The sequence below is a fragment of the Varanus komodoensis genome, unplaced genomic scaffold (genome assembly GCF_004798865.1).
Source record: "Varanus komodoensis strain SLA01 unplaced genomic scaffold, ASM479886v1 scaffold1, whole genome shotgun sequence".
Lineage (NCBI taxonomy): Eukaryota > Metazoa > Chordata > Lepidosauria > Squamata > Varanidae > Varanus > Varanus komodoensis.
Window position 1 is genome coordinate 123,153,375 of NW_025335268.1, and position 18,659 is coordinate 123,172,033.

General features: G+C 42.8%; 2 protein-coding genes across 6 annotated transcripts in view; one reads left to right on the top strand and one right to left on the bottom strand.

Annotated features, from left to right (window-relative positions):
• Positions 1-11,413, bottom strand: part of TBC1D22B (TBC1 domain family member 22B) — a 52,023-nt gene extending 40,610 nt beyond the window's left edge. For 4 of the 5 annotated variants that reach the window (XR_006416046.1, XR_006416053.1, XM_044443796.1 and 1 more), the window contains exons 1-7: positions 11,195-11,413; positions 7,247-7,303; positions 4,582-4,883; positions 2,622-2,801; positions 1,562-1,632; positions 721-849; positions 195-260 (exon numbers count right to left, since the gene is read on the bottom strand). Coding sequence is in view for 3 of the 5 variants with exons in the window: in XM_044443796.1 (XP_044299731.1) it covers positions 195-260; positions 721-849; positions 1,562-1,632; positions 2,622-2,801; positions 4,582-4,883; positions 7,247-7,303; positions 11,195-11,250 (861 nt within the window). In the remaining 2 variants the exon portion in view is untranslated. The remainder of the gene's footprint in view (positions 1-194; positions 261-720; positions 850-1,561; positions 1,633-2,621; positions 2,802-4,581; positions 4,884-7,246; positions 7,304-11,194) is intronic. The other variant, XM_044443804.1, reaches the window with a different exon arrangement.
• Positions 11,414-13,365: 1,952 nt separating this feature from the next.
• TMEM217 (transmembrane protein 217) lies at positions 13,366-18,182 on the top strand. The gene is made up of 2 exons (XM_044431877.1): positions 13,366-13,719; positions 17,583-18,182. Exons 1-2 carry the CDS (start codon positions 13,366-13,368, stop codon positions 18,180-18,182), a joined length of 954 nt encoding a protein of 317 aa, XP_044287812.1.
• Positions 18,183-18,659: the final 477 nt, after the last annotated feature.

The following is an 18,659-nucleotide window of genomic DNA, read 5'->3' on the forward strand; positions in this document are numbered from 1 at the left end:
AAGATAATCCAGCTCACTACATATAAATCAACAGTGATTTTCTAGTCTGTCAGCACAGCAGAAAGCAGCTGACCATGGAAGAACAATAATATGCTTGAAAGGACAAAAAAAATCCTCAGGAAGACATTCTCAGCCACTGACACCAGCTGGTGAGTTGCACTGCGGAAAGTCTAGAAAGAAAAGCCTCTTCTCACCTCCTGGACTAATGGCTGCTGGAACAGCGGGATGAGGGGGTTTGTCCGTGGAATGTCTATATGGATCTGAAAGGTAATTTTTTAAAAGACATCAGAACATTAAGGACTGTCACCCACATCTGCCCAACAGCAATCAAAGAGGGGAAATTTCCATGGCTGAGTCAAAATAGCACTAGGACTGAAGACAGAGACATGAGATTGACTTTCACCGCAGCCAACCCCACACCACGAACTGCTTGTGTCTCCCAGTGAAACAGAGTAAATGCTTCAATATGGAGACCTGCATAAACATGCTGGCCTACCAGCAATTGCCCCTCCTACAGAACTTGCATTTAGAGTGCAAAGGGGATCATACGGAGTAACTTCAGGGCAACTTCAAGTGTCTGGATCATTTTCAAAGTATTTTCCTTCCAGAATCATTCTCCAGGCTAGAGAGGTACTCCATCTCTAGCCTGGAGAATCCCAAAATACTCCAGGATGCTTCATGACTGAAACTGCAGGCAACAGGAAGGAGGTGGCTGGGTACCTGCCGGTATGTATCTTGGTGGTGCTCCTCATTTCTAGAGTCGTAATACTGCTCAATGAAACCAAAATACTCCTCCCGTTTGCGCTGCAAGGTCAGTTTCCTTCGCTCCATGTTGGCAGGGAGATAACCCTGTTGAAGAAGAGATGCCCGTCAAGACAAGGGTATTTTTTTCTCTTCTATGTTCAATGTGTATTTTGTCCTATCCCAACCTCTTTTCCATTCTGATCGTAAATTCAAATTTAGTACCAATATTCTTACTAGGGTTGTAGGGTTCAATATGAGAAAAGCTGGAGTCTCCTTAGAATTGCACAGAAGGCAAACATTCAGCAAATGAAATATATTCTATAAAAGAACTGCTGTTGTAGAAGTTGCATCTACCAAAATCCCCCCTCACAGTCACTTTTTAAAGGCATTAGAGTCTACCTTGCATTTAAACTGGCTGTTCCTAACAATCATGCAAAGATTTTCTATGGAAGAGACTTTCTGGTGCCCTGACACATGATTGCCATGTTATCTTTCACTTTCTGCAGAGGCAGCCTTTTGGAATACAGCTTCATGCTACTTTCCCCAAGTCCAATTAGCATTATGGCATAGGCTATTCTTATTTCTCAATCTTGGTTTTTAGAACTATGTGTTCTAAAAACTCTACCACTTTACAAGATTAGGAATGACCCTCTCCAGTCTGAGGAAGCTGGGTCAAAAAAGTCCTGATGAACCCAAGCAGAAGCACAGGTGATTGCCAGGTTTTCTAGAGTTTTGTTATGCCTTTTGTGTACTTTTTCATTATGCAGGATGCAGGATGAAATACATGCTTCCCCAGCTTGCAAGATGCAGCACTCACTGATAAAAGTCGCCACGTCACAGGACGGACCTCTCTGGGGACACCAGGCCAGCTGCATTTCCTCAGTTCATCTGTAAATGGACAGTGGTTAGTTTCTTCTCATACACAAGCGTGGGCAGCATTTCTGCACTAGGAAGCAATGCAACTCCTCTCTGCCTGGCAGGTTCCAGAATCTAAGCCTCCAACGCTCTAAGGTGTTCACTTGGAATATATAGGTTTTAATTGTTTTTGTAATTATTGGTGTCTAATTCCATTTTATTAACATTTTTGTGACAATGTTTTCAAGCTATGCTACAAGCAGCAGTGAGCACTGTGGAAGGTGCTTCAGAAATATTTTCAACAGATGTAGAGTTTTACCTCTTTTTTATTTGGACCAGCCCTCCCAAAATGATGGCTCTCCAGATGTGCTGGATCAGGATATTTAAAGAGCTCACCTGTCATGTTTATCTGCCTATTCATTTGCTGCACTCAGCAGGAGATATCCTCTTGGTGCTGCCAAGAATACCAGAGGTCCAGTTCATGATAGCTCAGAAAAGGGTCTTAAGTACCATAGTGGTCACTCCCTGGAACTCCCTACCAGTACTAGTGTTGACCCTTCTCAGCTTTTGGCACCTACTGACAAGGTACTTGTTCCAATAGGCATTCCTTAGTTTTGTCTTTGGTAATATATGTTATTATGAACATATACTGGATTGTTTTATATATAACTTAGAAATTTCTTTTAATGCAACATTTATTAGATTATTATTGTGATTATTATTATTATTCCAACCATCACAATGCTAGCTAGAAATGATAGGCATTATAGTTCAGCAACAGGAGCTGCAGTTCAACCCTTCTTGAGGGCACCAGGCTGGGGAAGGCTGACTTAGACACAGCCTACAGTATTTCAGAAGCTTTCTAAAATGTAACTTGGCTACCACATCCTTTCTAGTCTTCCAGTTCTATTTAACTAGAACTATTGCTAAGAGGAGAAAGGTAGCAAAAGGTGAGTTCACCTTTCTCTACTGGTATCTCCAGCACCCCCAGGACCTTGCTGTTATCCCACCCTTGGACTTACCTAAATCTGTGTTGTGGCTGGAGAGAAGCTGCCGGAATTTCTCCAAACGAGTTTTCTCACGTACTGTCATGGGAGGAGCCCCTGAAGCATTTTGGTCAGAGATGCGAGCAACAAGTGGAATGATGGGTCGGAGTGGGAGTGATTGTTGTTTGTGGAGGGGATTGCGCACACAGGAATCCTCTACAAGAGTTTAAAGAGGTCCATCAGGCCATGAACATACTGGGCAGCAGCAAGTACTGCCTAGAACTTCCAGAATCCACTGTCTTCTTCATGCATCCAGAATTCCCAATTCCTGGTAGGTTTCCATGCCTTTAACACACACGTGGCAGGGAAAGTTGCTACAGTTGTAAATTCTCTCTCCCACCACTGGATGATGGCAGAAGCTTCACCTGCTGAACTTTTTCCTGTAATTTTCCTGAATATAATTTCAAGACTGGACAACATAAACCTGAAATCTGCTCAGCCACTCCTGCTAGGCAAGTTATTATTCAACAGTTCTGCTTCAATTGCACATATACAGAACAATGGGGAATTCCTACATTCCCCATGCAGGAATTCCTCACAATTAATGCAGCATTTTAGGACCTCCAGAATGATCAAGGCAATGTTTTAGGACAGGTAAAAAGTGACACTGAAGAATTCTGTTCTTTTTTAACCACACAAATGAATGCTGTGGTGAAGAAACAATGTTCACAATAGGCACCATTCAGCAATTTATAAACTATGTTTGTTGACTGAAGCCAAGGTCATCTAGCCTGTCTTCCAGCACAAAAAATGGTCACTTGCTCTTCTTCCACCATCTCCTCTTGTCCAATCCCTCCACTTTGTCCCGTGCTCATCCTTCTCTTTCCTTTTCTTGTTCCTCTAGAATGCTGAGGAATAAACTCAACAGCATATGGGAGGAAGCAAGAAACCTCAAAGGCAATTTACAGTCTCAAATTCCTTTACACCTCAGCACCAAGTGGCCAGCTAATTTTCAAAGGAGAAATGGAAGTGAGACAAGGGCACTGATGCCATCTGGTGGCAGTGGCTCTGCAACAAGGAAGCCAATTTCCCAAAGACAGACACCAGAGTTTGCTCTAGTCACTCCACTAGCACTGTCATGAAGAGGACGGGTCTTTGTATTAGCTGAACTTTGAACTGTTCTTGCATGCCTGTTCAACAGTACCTGCTCAAGGCTTTCTGTCAGTGATGGGAAATCTGTGGGTCCTCCAGATGTTTTTGCACTAGAATTTTGATCATTCCTGACCACTAGCCTGGCTGGATGGGGCTGAAGGAAGGTGGAAACAAACAACATCTAGAAGACTACAGGTTCTGCACCCTCAGTCACTTTCCTGCCCACCAAGGCCACACATTGATCCAAAATCCCCCTACTCAGACTGGTAGATATACCAAAAGGCCTGTATTCAGAGAAAGCTTGGCCCATTATCCCAAAAGTGGTACCCAAGGACAGTGCTCAGTAATAACCTACAGATGATGCAACTGATTGGCAGGGTCAACAAGTTCCCATCCCATGGAAACATAGGAGGCAAAGGAATATGACTTATAAAGTACATCTAGTTAACTTCGAAACTGGGCCAAGAAAAGCCAAGTCCCACCTGCTGAAGTAGAAGAATGCTACTGTGTTAGATCTACATGCTTAGATCAAGCATTCACCTAGTATAGCACTCTGCTATGAACAATGTCCACAAATGAGAATTACACAAATCAAGAAAATTTGCATATATCCACATTAATTTATTCTGCTCATGCTGAACACAGATGAAAAGAAATACTAAACAAGACTAGTTTTGCTGTACTGGAAATAAATCTGCACTTCTCAGTTACAATCCAAGATGTTCTTGGGATGTTTCATTCTCACTTGACTCCAATGTCTACAGAACTGTAGAACCTCCACAGCTATGACAAAATTGCAAACCCTAAAAAGCCCAGAGAATATAAAGAGCAGGAAGGTCCTTACCATGTGCTCTGGACAGCTGGGCCTCACTATTGGACTTGATGACTTTACAGTTGGTTGGTGCTTCACTCAGGGCTGACTGAGGCCATTCAGGTTTCACACGCAGCCTGCTGTGGTTCTCCAGAACTTGTGCAGCTGTGGCTTTTGCCACCTTAGAGTTCAAAGTCTGGAAAGATGAAAAATCCTCATCTTCATCATCCCCAATGTCCCAGGCATCACTGGTATCGCGCGCAAACTCATGAAAACTGCTGGCCTTCTTATTCTTCATGGGCAGTGCATTAACCTTGGAACGTTCCTTGATGAAGCTAAAAAAGAAAAGATACCCAGTGTTATTACCATTCTCCACATTATCTACCTCCGCATCTAGACTTCCCATGCCTGTAGTCAAATTTGCTCCCATTTTTCATTTTCCCGTTGGATCAAATCCTCCCCCACCATTTCTCCATCCCACTGGAAAATCCCTTGTTCTCCGGTCAGGGTGAAGAAAAGGAATGCACAAAATCCTTCCATGAAATCCCCACAAAGTACAAAGTTCAAAGACTGAACATGAGCTTTACAGTCTTGGCAAATAACAGGCCAAGCACTTCTGCCAAATACCTCTTTGATGAAAAAAGTTTGCCAGTCAGGCATACTGTATGGAAAACAAAGCAAGGAAAGTGACTAGATTTGTCTTAAGTGAGCACATATTCAATCTTAAATTATGGTGCAAACATATATGCATGTGACCTCAAGAGAATATTCCTTTGCGATCAGGTCACTCATATACTTAGAAGAAAGACACCATCCAGCCTACTGGCAGCTACTTTTTAGGTCTAAAATATGCTATTACTATCCTTGACTAATAGTAACTGAGATGTAGATGTTGGTGTACAGGTCAGCCCAGTGTATGATCCTTCAAGGAGTGCAGAAAATAATTGCTCCACCCCAAGCCACCATTTTCTTGCTCCTGTTAGTGGACCTTGGCATTTTAGTAACAAACTAGATCCTACAAGCCAAAGTCTGCCCTTCCCTTGGCTAAAAGACCAAAGCAGGTTAGAAGCAGCCCAAAGGAATTTCTTTTTCAAACAATACAGGAAGAAAGCTACATTGACTTCAGTAACATATCAGAATCAACTGTTGTGCAGGACAGTATGTAGTTGCAGTGTTTATGTACAAACTTTCAGTAGGCCTGCCTTCAAAGCTGTTCCACTTAAAACAGTTAAGCACAATCAAATATCTAAAAATCAGAATTAACACAAAAAATAGTATCTAATGAAACAGCAGCAGCATTCAGTTCAAAAACAAACATCAGCCTCAGAACTGGGCAAAAGAAAGAGGCAAAAGAAACTGCTACTCTGTCCTCATAGAGGAGTGTATTCCACAGTTCAGGAGCCACTGTTGAATAAGCTCTGCTCATGACTGACAATAAACTACATGTCTAAAAAAGATGTCACCTACAGCAGATGGCAGATGAAGTCTCTCTCTACAGCTTCCAAAGTACACACTCATGTGTGAGAGAGCATTCCTTAAAATGTTAAGTTCAAATAAGGGCTCAGTCTAGCATATTCCCATCACAGGTTTAACAGTCAAGATAGTGGCTGTAGTTCTTACTACATGTCCTTCAATTTCCTCCTAGCTGATGCTGAGGTGCAGATTTCCAGGTTGCCTTATTTTTAAATGCATCCTCTGTATTTTGTCTGGTAGTGGCCATGTTCAGAGACAAAGTTACTAGGGTGAAGAAGCATCAATATGAAGAATTATAGCTACTACACCAGAAAATAAAATCAAAATGCAAGATCATTATATTATAGCTATTTGTTGATTTCCAATAACGGTTAAATGTAAGGTGCAAAGCTTTGGCTTTCCCTAATCAAGTTTTGGATCTGCACCTAGAACAAATTGGGCAGCCTCTGAATCAGTCTAAGCAGAACTAAGCTGTTCTTTCCAAAGTGGGGTCCGTGTACACCATAGCACACATGCCAGGGTAGTGCTCTGCAGCCTGACTATACAAATCTTAAAGCCTAGAAAAAATTATTACATGGGGCATTTGATAAATTAGTGAATTAAATAAGTCCGTGTCCTCCTGAGCCTCACCTTTTCCCTGAAGAAATTTCTTTCAGAGACTAGCACAGAACTTTGACTCCAAAACCCACTGAACTCTTGGCATGATGCCTCAGTGAAGGCAGCCACTGTGATGGAAATGCTTGCCCAGAGTGACTCAACAGTGAGGCCATCATCTCACTATAAGTCCTCCCACTAGTGACCAATCATTTTTGGTGAAAGCAGCAAAAGCAGATTAACCTCCAACTCGTGCCTGAAGGAAAAATTATAATTTTATACACATAAACCTTCCATGCCTTTTAACAGAAACATCTGCTGGAGCAATAATTCCAAGTTGTATTTTTAAAAGTACTTCCTTAGAATTCTAGTTCTTGCAAAACACAAGAACATTTGCAATTGTCTCCAAAGAATATATTTTATTCCTGCATATCAGGTTCTATGTTTTGAGCCAACATATTTACTTCCAGGAATCAGTACAAAGTACTGACCTCACTTTTTCGTGTTGCCTTACCTTCTGTGATCTCTAACTGAAACTTAGGTCTTAAATAATACTATTCCACAAGAGAGCTAAATAACTGGACAGAACCCAAAAGCCTTCCTTCTAAAGAGGCAAAAGAAGTCTACTTACTTTTTTGTAAGCCGGGGATCCAGTGGAGGGTGCTGAGCACCATAGACAGGTTGAATGCTGCAGAGGAAACAAAAGACTCAAGTGATTTGTGAGTAAATGCTCTAGTCTCAGGCATGAGTATATCAAGGACCACACACAAATCACTTCAATAGCCCCAAGTGTTCAAAATGACACAGAACTGAAGGGCAATTCTTCTTAGAAGAAAACAGACACTTCCTTTAGTGCCACTACACATGATTGATAGGCTACTGGAACAAGTATATAGAATCAAAGAGAATAGAACTAGGATCAACCTAGCAGAGAGCTTTTTCAGTCCAACTCATAATATTGGGCAAAGGGGATTTTGGAAAATACGTATGCAATATAGTTTTTCTTATCCAGTATATATATCTTGACAGAGAAGTGGTGGCCATCGTACACACCCATTTTTGTCCCAGTTGGTTCAAGTGGGAATATAAATCACTTAGAAAAACCTTTAGCGGGATTTCTATCAAGAGAAAAATAGTTTGTAGACACTATTTGAAATTATTGACTGGGTAGATAGAAATGCACTAGTGTGAACCAGTTTCTTAATGTAATTCACTCTTGCTTAAGTAACCACTTTTTTCTAAACAGTATTACTTGCTCACCTCTCCTTTGAATGACTAACAGCACAACCCTATTCATGTTTACGCATAAGTAAGTCCAACTAAACTCAGTGAGACCTACTGCCAGGTAAGTGTGTATAAACCCTACAGCCTAAACAAACTAGTTGGATTACTTTCACAACAGTGAAGTCAGTAAAAAAAAAAAAAGGTCTCTAATTAATCACCACCACATTATTGCACTACAGTGTTGAGCAAGTGACTTTCTCATTTTTAGTAGTAATAGCATTGTAGAGGAGCTCAATTATGGCCAAAATTATCTCCAAGCCTTTAGAGTTTTGCAAGTGAGTTAATGCTAATCCTCTGTTAGTGGCATTTATTATCAGTAGCATTTTTGCAGTCATAACAATGACCAGTTGCATTGACATGCCAATTAAGTAGCATGTCTATCATGTATAAAGGGTCAAAATTACAAGCTGTGACAGATGTACAGTACCAACAAGCACACCTGGCAACCAACTAACTCAGCTATCAGACCTAGGACAGGAATCTCCATGCATCAACACATTCAAACATTAACCCCTTACAGATTAATTTGTATTATCCTGACCATAGTGTGCCACAAACAGAACACAGGAGCACATAATGCAGAAACTGCCTAGACATTTCAAGGCACAGTTCAACAGCCTTACAGTGCAAACAAATGAGCCAAGCTATTCGCTGCAGGAAAAAGAATCCACAAAACTGACAATCATAGTCTTCCTTCATAAGCTAAGAAAACACATGGGAAAGATTTACCATTTTGATAAGCAGCTCTTTGAGAGTGTTCATTGCCCTCTGCCCCCAATCAAAGTATCTCCTCTGCTCTTCCTCCTCCCCTCCTTGCAGACTTAATAGAGGCAAGTCCATATGACTACATATATGCCAAATGCTTTTTCTTCCAAGCTAGGCTTATACTGCAAAAGGGATGAATGGGTCATCAGAAGCATTTGTCACATGCACAAACTTTTCTAGCACAGGTTTAACAGTAACCTACAAAATTCCAAAATGTGAACATAACGGACAATTCAGACAAGTCAGAGAGAAGCAGGAAGGTGCATAACAGTTCAAAACCTGCTCCAGTCAGACTCTTACAGGGCCACCTACCATTTTCTGCCCCATGGAAAGGAGTGTCACTTTGAAAACAATGTTTATTATGATTTATTTATTTATTCATCCATTGCTGGTGGTACTTGTTGCCCATTTTGGAAGAATTTGTATTCTGAAAGGCAGGATACAAATAACTGTAACAAATAACAACTTATTCACAACAGGCACAACACAATGTGGTTGTAGGGGAGAAAGTGATGTGCAGAGTAACCTTATGAATGGGCCCTAAAGACTGACCAGTCTAACTTCAAGTTATATGTGCTCCACAAAAGGAGTAAGTGAGAAAGATATATAGCAGCCTGTTGATAAGATGCACAAACATTACTTTCCTTCCATGGACCTGAAATGTCACTTCAGATTATTGACTAGCAGACAGTTTATGCCAAAAGTAGAAGTTCACTGCTCAGGCTGAAGTTCAGTTTGGCTCATTTGTTTTCCACAAACCGGTTTACCTGGTTGAGTCAGGCTTACTGTTTAAAATAACTATAAATGGAAGTAACATGTTGCTTTATACTGTGAAGCAGAAACATAGATGCAAACAGGATGTGGCACTGAGATAAGAAATCTTGTACGTATCTTGTACGTATACTTGAAAATAAGCTGTTAGTCCATTTATAGAAATGTTTATCTTTTTCTTCTTGAGAATACATTACATGAAATGCATCTGCACTTTTCTCACACATCTGAATTATCCCAGCAATTTGGGGCCATTTCAGAGCAGGAGAGTCAGACTGCCACAGAGGCAGAAACAGAATTAACTAGCCTGGCAGGATTTAAAGCCAGCTAAGCATTCCAGAGGCCTTGCAGTGGTGAACTGAATTGGAGACTGCAAGGTCAAGATGAGGTTAGAGGACAGGTCAAGAATGTAAAATCTATAAGAACTACACTATCTATAAGAACTATCCGACATGTGTGTCCAGCCAGAGAGATTGCTTCTTTGTCTTCCCTCATTTTGTTCAGGGAAACATACTTCTGATCGTGTCAACAGGGATTAATTATTCTACTTTATGCGGGTTAAAGAACAGTGTATGATTTCCCCACATTTTCAAGTGAATGGGTGAGGAGAGGTACAGAATCAGGTTTCTTAACTGTAAACCAAGGGAAAAAAGTTATTCCAAAATAGTGAATGTTAACGTATAAAAGTATAATCTTGCTCATGTGTCAATGTGAGAAGGCTCTCAGTTGAAAAGCGTTTCCAGAATCTAGACTCTTTCCAACAGTGGCCCAAAGAAACTCAGGAGCCCTTTTATATCGTTAAATACCCCGTCCTTTACTGGGCAGAAAGAAAAGAGGGAGACCAGATCCTGCTCTTTGCCGCCAGTAATTCAGAAATTGTAAACTCCCACTCCTTTAGCTCTTGAAGGGTCTGATGCCACAACTGAAGAAGGAATTCTCTAATGGAAAACTAGGGTATCTACTTCAGTGTTTACAAAACCAGCTTTGCCTCCTGAAGTTCATGTCACTTTTCCCTTTGTAAGGGCAAAATGCTATCAATTACCGATTTACAAGGGGCCTAACTACTTCAATTGTTATCACTTAAAAGCATGACTGATTCTCTTTGCTAAGTGGCCTTGTCGTTATAATCAGAGTGTTGAACAATACGCCTTGACATAATGAGCACATACGGGCTTACGCCGATTAACCTATGCAAATGAAGGAGGGACTTTTCTTCCTGGGCAAAGTAGCAGTTCTATGCACCTGTCCAGAGCTGCGCTACTTTGGCAGACTCTTCAACACAGGTGGCCCAGGAAGCAGACACAACGGTGGCATCGGCAGCTCTAGTACTGTCCCCCGCTGCCACCCCACGGTGGGCTTAGGAACAGGGAAGCCGAGCGAATAGCCGCCCCACCGCGGCTTCGCCCGCCCAAGCTATGCGCCCGTGTCGTCTCCCCGGGTAGCGAAAGACTTGAGAGTGCAGATGCTGCTGACTAACGGAGCTGGAGGCAGGAAAGGAATCGTGTCATAACCCCAACCCAAGAAGGTCCCATTCCAATCGTTCCCCGGACCTCCTCCTCCTCCTCCTCCTCCCTCTAAAAAGGCGATAATTGGGGCCGCTAAGCGGCTTCAAGATGGGAGCCGTACGGTTTCGCGCGCCCTCGGAAATGAATGGCGGCGGAAACAATTTGCTAAACCGGCATCACTAATAACCACCCGCGTCGGTGCAGAATGACTGACTAGCCGGCATCTGCACCGGGTCGGAGACCGATCCTCTCACCTGCCCGGCAGCTTCGCGCTCCGCTTCCAGAACTGCTTGCTACTTTCCGCAGCCATGGCTGGGACGAGAGGCCTACTTCCCCGCCAGCTCCGGGAAAGAAGGGACGAACTGGAGCGGTGGGGCCCAAAGCCTCCGGCCGAGGCCGCTTCACCTACTCCCTCGAGGGGCCCCGTTGCCAGTCCCCAGCGCCGCCATCTTGGATTCGGGTGGGCACGGCCCATCCATTGGTTGCCCAACCGAGAGTCTCCAGTCTGACCAATCCAGAGTCACATAGCTAAAGCAACGTGAAGCCCCGAAGGGGAGGGGGCAAAACGAAGACTCAGAAGCCGCGCAAAGCGCGAGAGGCGGGGCAATCCATCCATTGCTACAGAGGGGCGGGGCGGAGGGGAGGGGAGCAGAGGGGCGGGGAGGGAGCTAGGAGGGCACGTGTAATTCGTGGAAGGGGAAGCGGGAAGGCGGTTTAACTGTCAAAACTAGATACGCGAATAGAAGCGCGAATAGAAAGCTCCGATAAAAACCAACGGCCCTGGGGAAAGGATGATCCCATCGAAGAAGGTTCCCCCTGGAGTGACCGGCTGACCCAGAAAATAAGTGGCTCCTTCTTTGTCTGCACGATCGCTTTCCGATGTAGGCAGATTTGAAATTGGCTCTGCCCCTGGCACGAGGCGTGAAGTTAACAGCTAAAAGCGTTCTGCAAGGTAGCTTTGCAACAAATACGTGAGCCAATGTTGAATTTGCTCAGACAGGAAGGAGCGCCAACCACTTGGGCGTGGGTAGCCTAAATTTGACCAAGACGAAAGATTATGGTGGCGGAGCAGATAGCATTAGAAACACTAATAAGGGGCCAAGAAGGGCATCGGGTCCAAGCCCCTGCTGATGCAGGATGCCAAGTCACACTGTCTTACTCAGATGACTGTCCAGTTTCACCTTGAATGTCTCTAGTGTAAGAGAGCCCATGGTTTCACTGTCCTTTTGCTCTGACAGGAAGTTTTTCCTGCAGTCTAGCCTGAATCTGGAGCAGAAGTGGCTATGATTGTTTTGTGATTGCCTATGTGACACACAGTCCCAAAAGCCCTTCAAAACTCTTGGCTATGATGTTTCCCATTAGCTGAGTGTTGAGAGATGCCCATTAAGACAAGTGTTCTGCCCACCCCCATACACTTTGCGCCATCTCCTTCCCCAGTTGTTTTTTCTTGTGTTGCTATTACTTTGGTGTACAAGAAGAAAAGGAAGGCTTGTCTAACTGCCAGAATGAAGAACTGGAAGGCCACTGTGGAATCCCTCCCTGGATGTATACCCCAATATATGACATCAGTTTCAGCGACCCACCGCATAAGTTGCTATTTTGTGTGTCAGACCGTTCCAGGGCTTAAACGAACCCATTTTTTGCTGAATGTGGTGTTAGTTCTCAGTGCAGAAGTGGTGTTAGGGGAAGCCATGTGGGTCTGGAGCCCCAGATCTCTGCGAGACCATCTGCCCCACCATCCTGTTCTACAAGGGTACTTGCTGAAAGAAAGGCACTTGCTGGGGAAAAAAAGGACCCTAATAATCTCTGCTGCATCCAATTCCCCTGAATTTGCTGCTTTTTGCCCACATGTGCTGCCCTCCTGCTGGCCCACTCTGAATCTGCTTGAGGTCTGAAATCATATGTCCTCTCCTTTTTACAAATCGGTTCTTCTTATTGAGACAGAGTGCTTTAAAGACACATTCACAACCTGACTGTATAAATTAGTTTATACAAATCTGTGTTTTAAGTAGGCCTGAGCCCTGAATCTTTTGGGTACCTAGCACCACCCCTGCACAACAGCATGATCCTATTTACTCAGAAGTGGTCTGAAGAGAGTTTAATAGAACTTAACTCCATACTAAGGATGCAGTCTTATGCATGTTTAGGCAGAAAAATGCCTAGAATTGTGCCAGGGGTCATAGGATTTTTTTCTGTCTATACGTACAAAGATGAAGTGTTTTTCTACACCATGTCTTCTTTTTCTTGTTCTTGCACATTTGGGCATTTTTACCTACAAGTCTCACTTTTGGGAGTGAAAAATGTTCTTGGATGTTGAAAAAAGCTTCAGTGGGTTGTGTGCAATCACTTCCATAGTGGATCCTCGCTCTTCTTAACTAATAAATGCCTATTTAGCAGGAAAGAAGCAGCCTGCTAGGTCAGGGACATGATTAATGCCTCCATGGAAGAGAAAGTGTTCCCGTGCCATCTGAAAGAGGCAGTGGTGAGACTGCTCCAGAAGAAACCCTATGTAAACCCAGAAGAGCTTGGCCACTTTAGGCCAGAGGTGACGGTTTCTTTCTTGGACAAGGTCCTTGAGTGGGTGATGGCCAACCAGGTCCAGGCACTGTTGGATGAGCCAGATTATCAGGTTCCATTTCAGTCAGTGTTCAAGCCAGATTTTGTCATGGAAACAGCTTTGGTCATGCTGTATGATGATCTGTGTCAAGAAAGACTTGGGAGTGTGGCCCTGTTGATTCTCCGAGATCTCTCAGCAGTCATTGATCATGGTATTCTTTGGGTGCAACTGAGTTGGGATTTGAGGATACTGTATTGCAGTGATTCTGCTCCTATTTGTTTGGTGCTTGAGAGTTATTTCTTGGCCTTGACCCCATGGATTGTTCAGCAGGGTCAGTCTTGTTGTTGTTGGTCGCAAAGTCGTGTCCGACCCATCGCGACCCCATGGACAACAATCCTCCAGGCCTTCCTGTCCTCCACCATCCCCCGGAGTCCACTTAAGCTCATACCAACTGCTTCAGTGACTCCATCTAGCCACCTCATCCTCTGCCATCCCCTTCTTCTTTCGCCATCTATTGTTCCCAGCATTAGGCTCTTCTCCAGGGAGTCCTTCCTTCTCATTAGGTGGCCAAAGTATTTGAGTTTCATCTTCAGGATCTGGCCTTCTAAAGAGCAGTCAGGGTTGATCTCCTCTAGGACTGACTGGTTTGATCACCTTGCGGTCCAAGGGACTCGCAGGAGACCCCCCCCAGCACCACAATACAAAGGCCTCAATCCTTCGGCGCTCAGCCTTCCATATGGTCCAACTTCCACAGCCATACATTGCAACTGGGAAAACCATAGCCTTGACTATACACACTTTTGTTGGCAGGGTGATGTCTCTGGTCAGTCTTATCCTCTTGCTATTCAACACCTACATGAAACAATGGATGTTTGGAGAGTATTACCATTTGCATTACTAATGTTACACTGAATTTATAGCTCACTTTTTTTCTTCTGAGGAACCCAAGGTAGCTTACATAGCTCCATTGTATCCTCACAACAACAACCCTGTGAGGTAGGTTAGGCTGAGAGTATGTGACTTGCTAAAAGTTGTCCAGTGAGGTTTGTGGCTTAGTGAGAACTAGAACCTGGATCTCCCAGGTCTCCAGTCCAGTTCTCTAACCAGTACACTAGTTCTCCTTTTCATATCTATCAAGTTAGGTTATGGATGTGCTAAATCACTACCTGACAATGGACTGGATGGGGGCTAATAAAGGAAGCTCCTTCCCAACAACACTGAAAAGTTATTAGTGAGTGGTTCTTCTGTCTAGATGGAAGGTGGTCAATCTGATCTAGGTGAGTTTGCATTCCCACCTAGGCTCATACATGTAGTTCTATAGGAGCAGGCTTATAGCTGGGGGTCCTTTTGAAATCATCTTTATCACTTGAGGCTTAGGTGGCTTCAGTGCCAGAAAGTGTCTTCTACCAGACTGGCTGGTGGCTTAACTATACTCCCATCAGGACAAGGATAACCTGACTTCAGTAATCTATACCTTGGTAACCTCCAAATTGGGTAATTGCAATTCTAGCGATAATTGCAAGAGAGCTGCCCTTTGAGACTCTTGAAAAGCTGCAACTTTTGTAAAATGCAGCAGCAGGATTAATAATTAGAACTAGAAGGAACATTTAAGATCAATTCCAGCCTGCTTGTACTGGCCAACTGTATGCTTCTAAGCTCCATCCAAGGTGTAGCCTATAAGGGCCTACACTGCTTGGGACTGTAGTATTTGGAATGCCTCTCCTGACCTGAATCTACCTGGACACTCTGATTCATATTCAAGGAAGCCTCAGAGGGTGGCAGCAAGGGGAAAGACTTTCTCGGTGGTAGGCCCAGATTATAGAGTGAACTCCCTACCAGAGCCTGCCTGGCACCAACTTTGCCATCTTTCTGGCAACATATTAAGACTGTTCTCTACTCCCAGGGGTTTAATGGCATGCAATGAGCCATGTAAACTGTTTGAACCAGTCTGATTCTTTAACTGACACTGTTTTAGCTCTAAAAACAATCAAAATCTACCTCATTTGCTTATTTGCTTGGAGTAATGTAGCCTGCACACTGTATTGACTACACATCAGTTGTTATACTCATTTAAATTATGTATATGGAAATTTTATGCTGCATTTTATTGCTTCTCTATTGTAGGTTGTATTTTATTGTATTTCAGTTTCATATTTTGGGAATTGCCTTACATTGCCCAGAGAGTTTGGGCTATTGGTTGGTAGAGAACTAAAATAAGTAAACATTTTAAGTAATCCCATTTTACATCCTCAAGCAATTATGTTTAACATGCGATATTGTTCAATGGACAGAACTGAGAGTCACCACTAGAGGTCAATAGAATTCTGCCACAAAGGGATACCATGATACTATTACAGTTGTATTCTTTGTATAGTTCCCTTTTCTATAAACCAAACAGAATCTGGTGAAGACATCTAGATTTGTTTATTTTAGAAAAGTGACAGAAAATAAACCAGTTCACTTTTCCCAGTACTGAAAGCCCGTGCAAACTTCAAGGTATTAAAACTCACACTGATCTCCAAGAATCTCTCTCCATGTGTTTTTTACAGCTAAGGGGGAAACCACATCAGCTTCTCATTGTATGACTCATTTAAAACTTTGTAAGCTACAATGCAAGTTAAAAAGAGAATCCTGCTTCGCCTCATTTGAATGGAGTTTTTGTCACTGGCTGATAACATGTTGCTGAATAAGGATAGATTTAAATTGTGCATGGTTCAGAAAAACTTTTAAAGGCAGTTGGAAAGAAGTCCTACAACTTGCAGCTAGTTGCAGAATGCTGGGAATTGCAGGAGCTTTTGCTGTCTATGTGTACATAAGATGGCTTCCTAAAATGCTTCAGGTGCAGAAAGCATCATGATATTTGCACATGTATGTGCTATAACATGTTGGCAAACTGCTTAAAATCATCTATAATTCAACTCATATATGACTTCAGTGAGAGTTGACTCATCACACTTGCTCAGGGATCTCTTGTCAGACCTCTTTGTTTGCTTTCCACTATATAATAAAACTATTTTCATTTATAAAGTCTTATTTTAAATTGTCCTGCCTGTTCGTACTTCTAACACCATTCCTCTGATAGTGTTTATTGTGTTTGAAAGGGTTTTGAATGTTTCTAAGGGAGCAATACTAAGCTCTCTAAGAGAGTTCTTATATAAGACCCTCTAATCTATCTTCAGGGATGAAAAGAACAGGGAGCCTTTTTGTTCCTTTCTCAGGTGAGAACAAAATTCCCTTTATAGTAAAAAAATGGGGAGGGGTGCCCAAGATTGGTCTAAATGTCAGTGTTATTTCCATCGTCCTGTTGGGAGTGTGCTTGGGAGATGGATGGGTTTGGATCCTGTGAATCCACGACTGCTTCCTCCCTGCCCACTGGCACACCCCAACATGCCCCTTTCCCCATGCTGTGAGATGGCAGTGCTGGCCTCAGAGCAGAACCCACCATGGCAGTTTTCACAGTGTCTGGGAAAGTGATAATCCAGGACTGCTTGCTAGTAATTGATATGCCACTTTGGACTAAAGGAAAACGTATACACAGGCTAAGGTTGACAGTGTTAAAAACTTTTGGATGATAATGGACTTAAGTATGAATTATACTTTTTGTCCAAATCCTGCATGGCAAATTGGTGGAAAGGCATTAGTGCAACTTGATGGTACAAATCTGTACCATAATAGTTCTGAGGAAAACTATACATTCTTTACAGTGCAGCCTTATGTATAGTTACTCAGAAGTGATCTCTGCTGTGTTCATTGATGCTTATCCCCAGGTAAATATGCACAGGATTGCAGTATTGTTGGAAGCTGTTGGGTTATGTTTCAGTGAGAGGATACTCAGTAGATGCTTGTGCACTCTTTCCAGTACTTTAGGTTCCATCAAGTCAATGCTGAAAACACATTTTTACATTTCCCTATTGTTCACATGTCCAGGTGTGCATCAACAGCATTGCCCCATCTCATCTGCCAGTTCTATATGTTCTTTTCTTTTGAAACATGTTTAAGCATGTGTCTCAAAAGTTCTTCCTCAGATAGCTCTGGACACAATTTCTATATCCTGCACTACTAATTCTGTTTCCCTTATCTTTCAGGGTATTTTTGGAGAAGGCAAGATGATTTTTATGTGTGCAGGTGGCTTCTGTGGCATAGCACCAAAAGCAGGATCTGTTCTAGCTGGCGTTTATATGATCCTGATGACCAATATGTACCTTATCTTTGAGTATGGTCACCTGAACCGGTCCATAGCTATGTTACAGAGGGTGGATCCAGAGGTGATCACTGGCCTAGTGTGGATTATCCCGTATTGCTATTATATAGCAATTGCCCTGGCACTTGTAACTTATCCCATGTGTATCTACCTTCTGTATTCCATCCAGAAGCGAAATACAATAGGACTATTTATCTACGTTACCTGGATAATCTTCTATGATATCTCCTGCTGCGTCATCATAGTTCTAACTAGCAGGGCTGCAACGATGGCGCATTTTTCCATCAGTCCTTTGGAATGGTTTGGGCTGGCTACCAGGATCCCCACAGACTGCTTTTGGCTCAGCTACGTCATGACTTTTGCACTGATGATTATTGAAGGCAAAAGCACTGGGAGGATGTCACTGCGGATGAGGCGGGTGTCAAGACACGTGTCAGAACCTCCCAAGTTCCGGTTGGGCATCAATGCCAGGAGGGTCCAATGAAAAATGTAAGATTGCTTTTCAGTGCACGTATACATACCAGGCCTGCACAATTTATGACATGAAAACTGTTGTGAAAACTCAGTGGTGTTTCGTGCGGTTTAACTTGTTCTTATTTCACTACCTTATTAAATTGACCTGATGTTCTTATGAAATACACATTTCTTATCTGTTGTATGTGGGATTATTTTTTCCTAAGCCTTTGTTTTGTATTATTGAATGTGAGAAATATGACAGCAGACTATTGGAATAGGATGAGTGCTTAGGTTCTAGCCTATAATCACAATCATGTGCCTCTAGGATTATATATTGCAACAGAGAAAGTTATGTCCTCCACTAATGCATAAAACATTATTTTGTGTGTATGTGTGTGTGTGTGTGTGTGTGTATTACATAACATAATATATGTATGTACTGTATATACCAGTGCTTAAGATGCTCCTTGAAACCAGAAACAGGCAAAAATCTTATATGCAAGTT

Bases quoted from the DNA above. Each gene is read 5' to 3' on its own strand.
- TMEM217 (XM_044431877.1), top strand. From the start codon at position 13,366: ATGATTAATGCCTCCATGGAAGAGAAAGTGTTCCCGTGCCATCTGAAA. The intron at 13,720-17,582 runs GTGCAACTGAGT...CTTATCTTTCAG, and splicing joins TTGATCATGGTATTCTTTGG to GGTATTTTTGGAGAAGGCAA.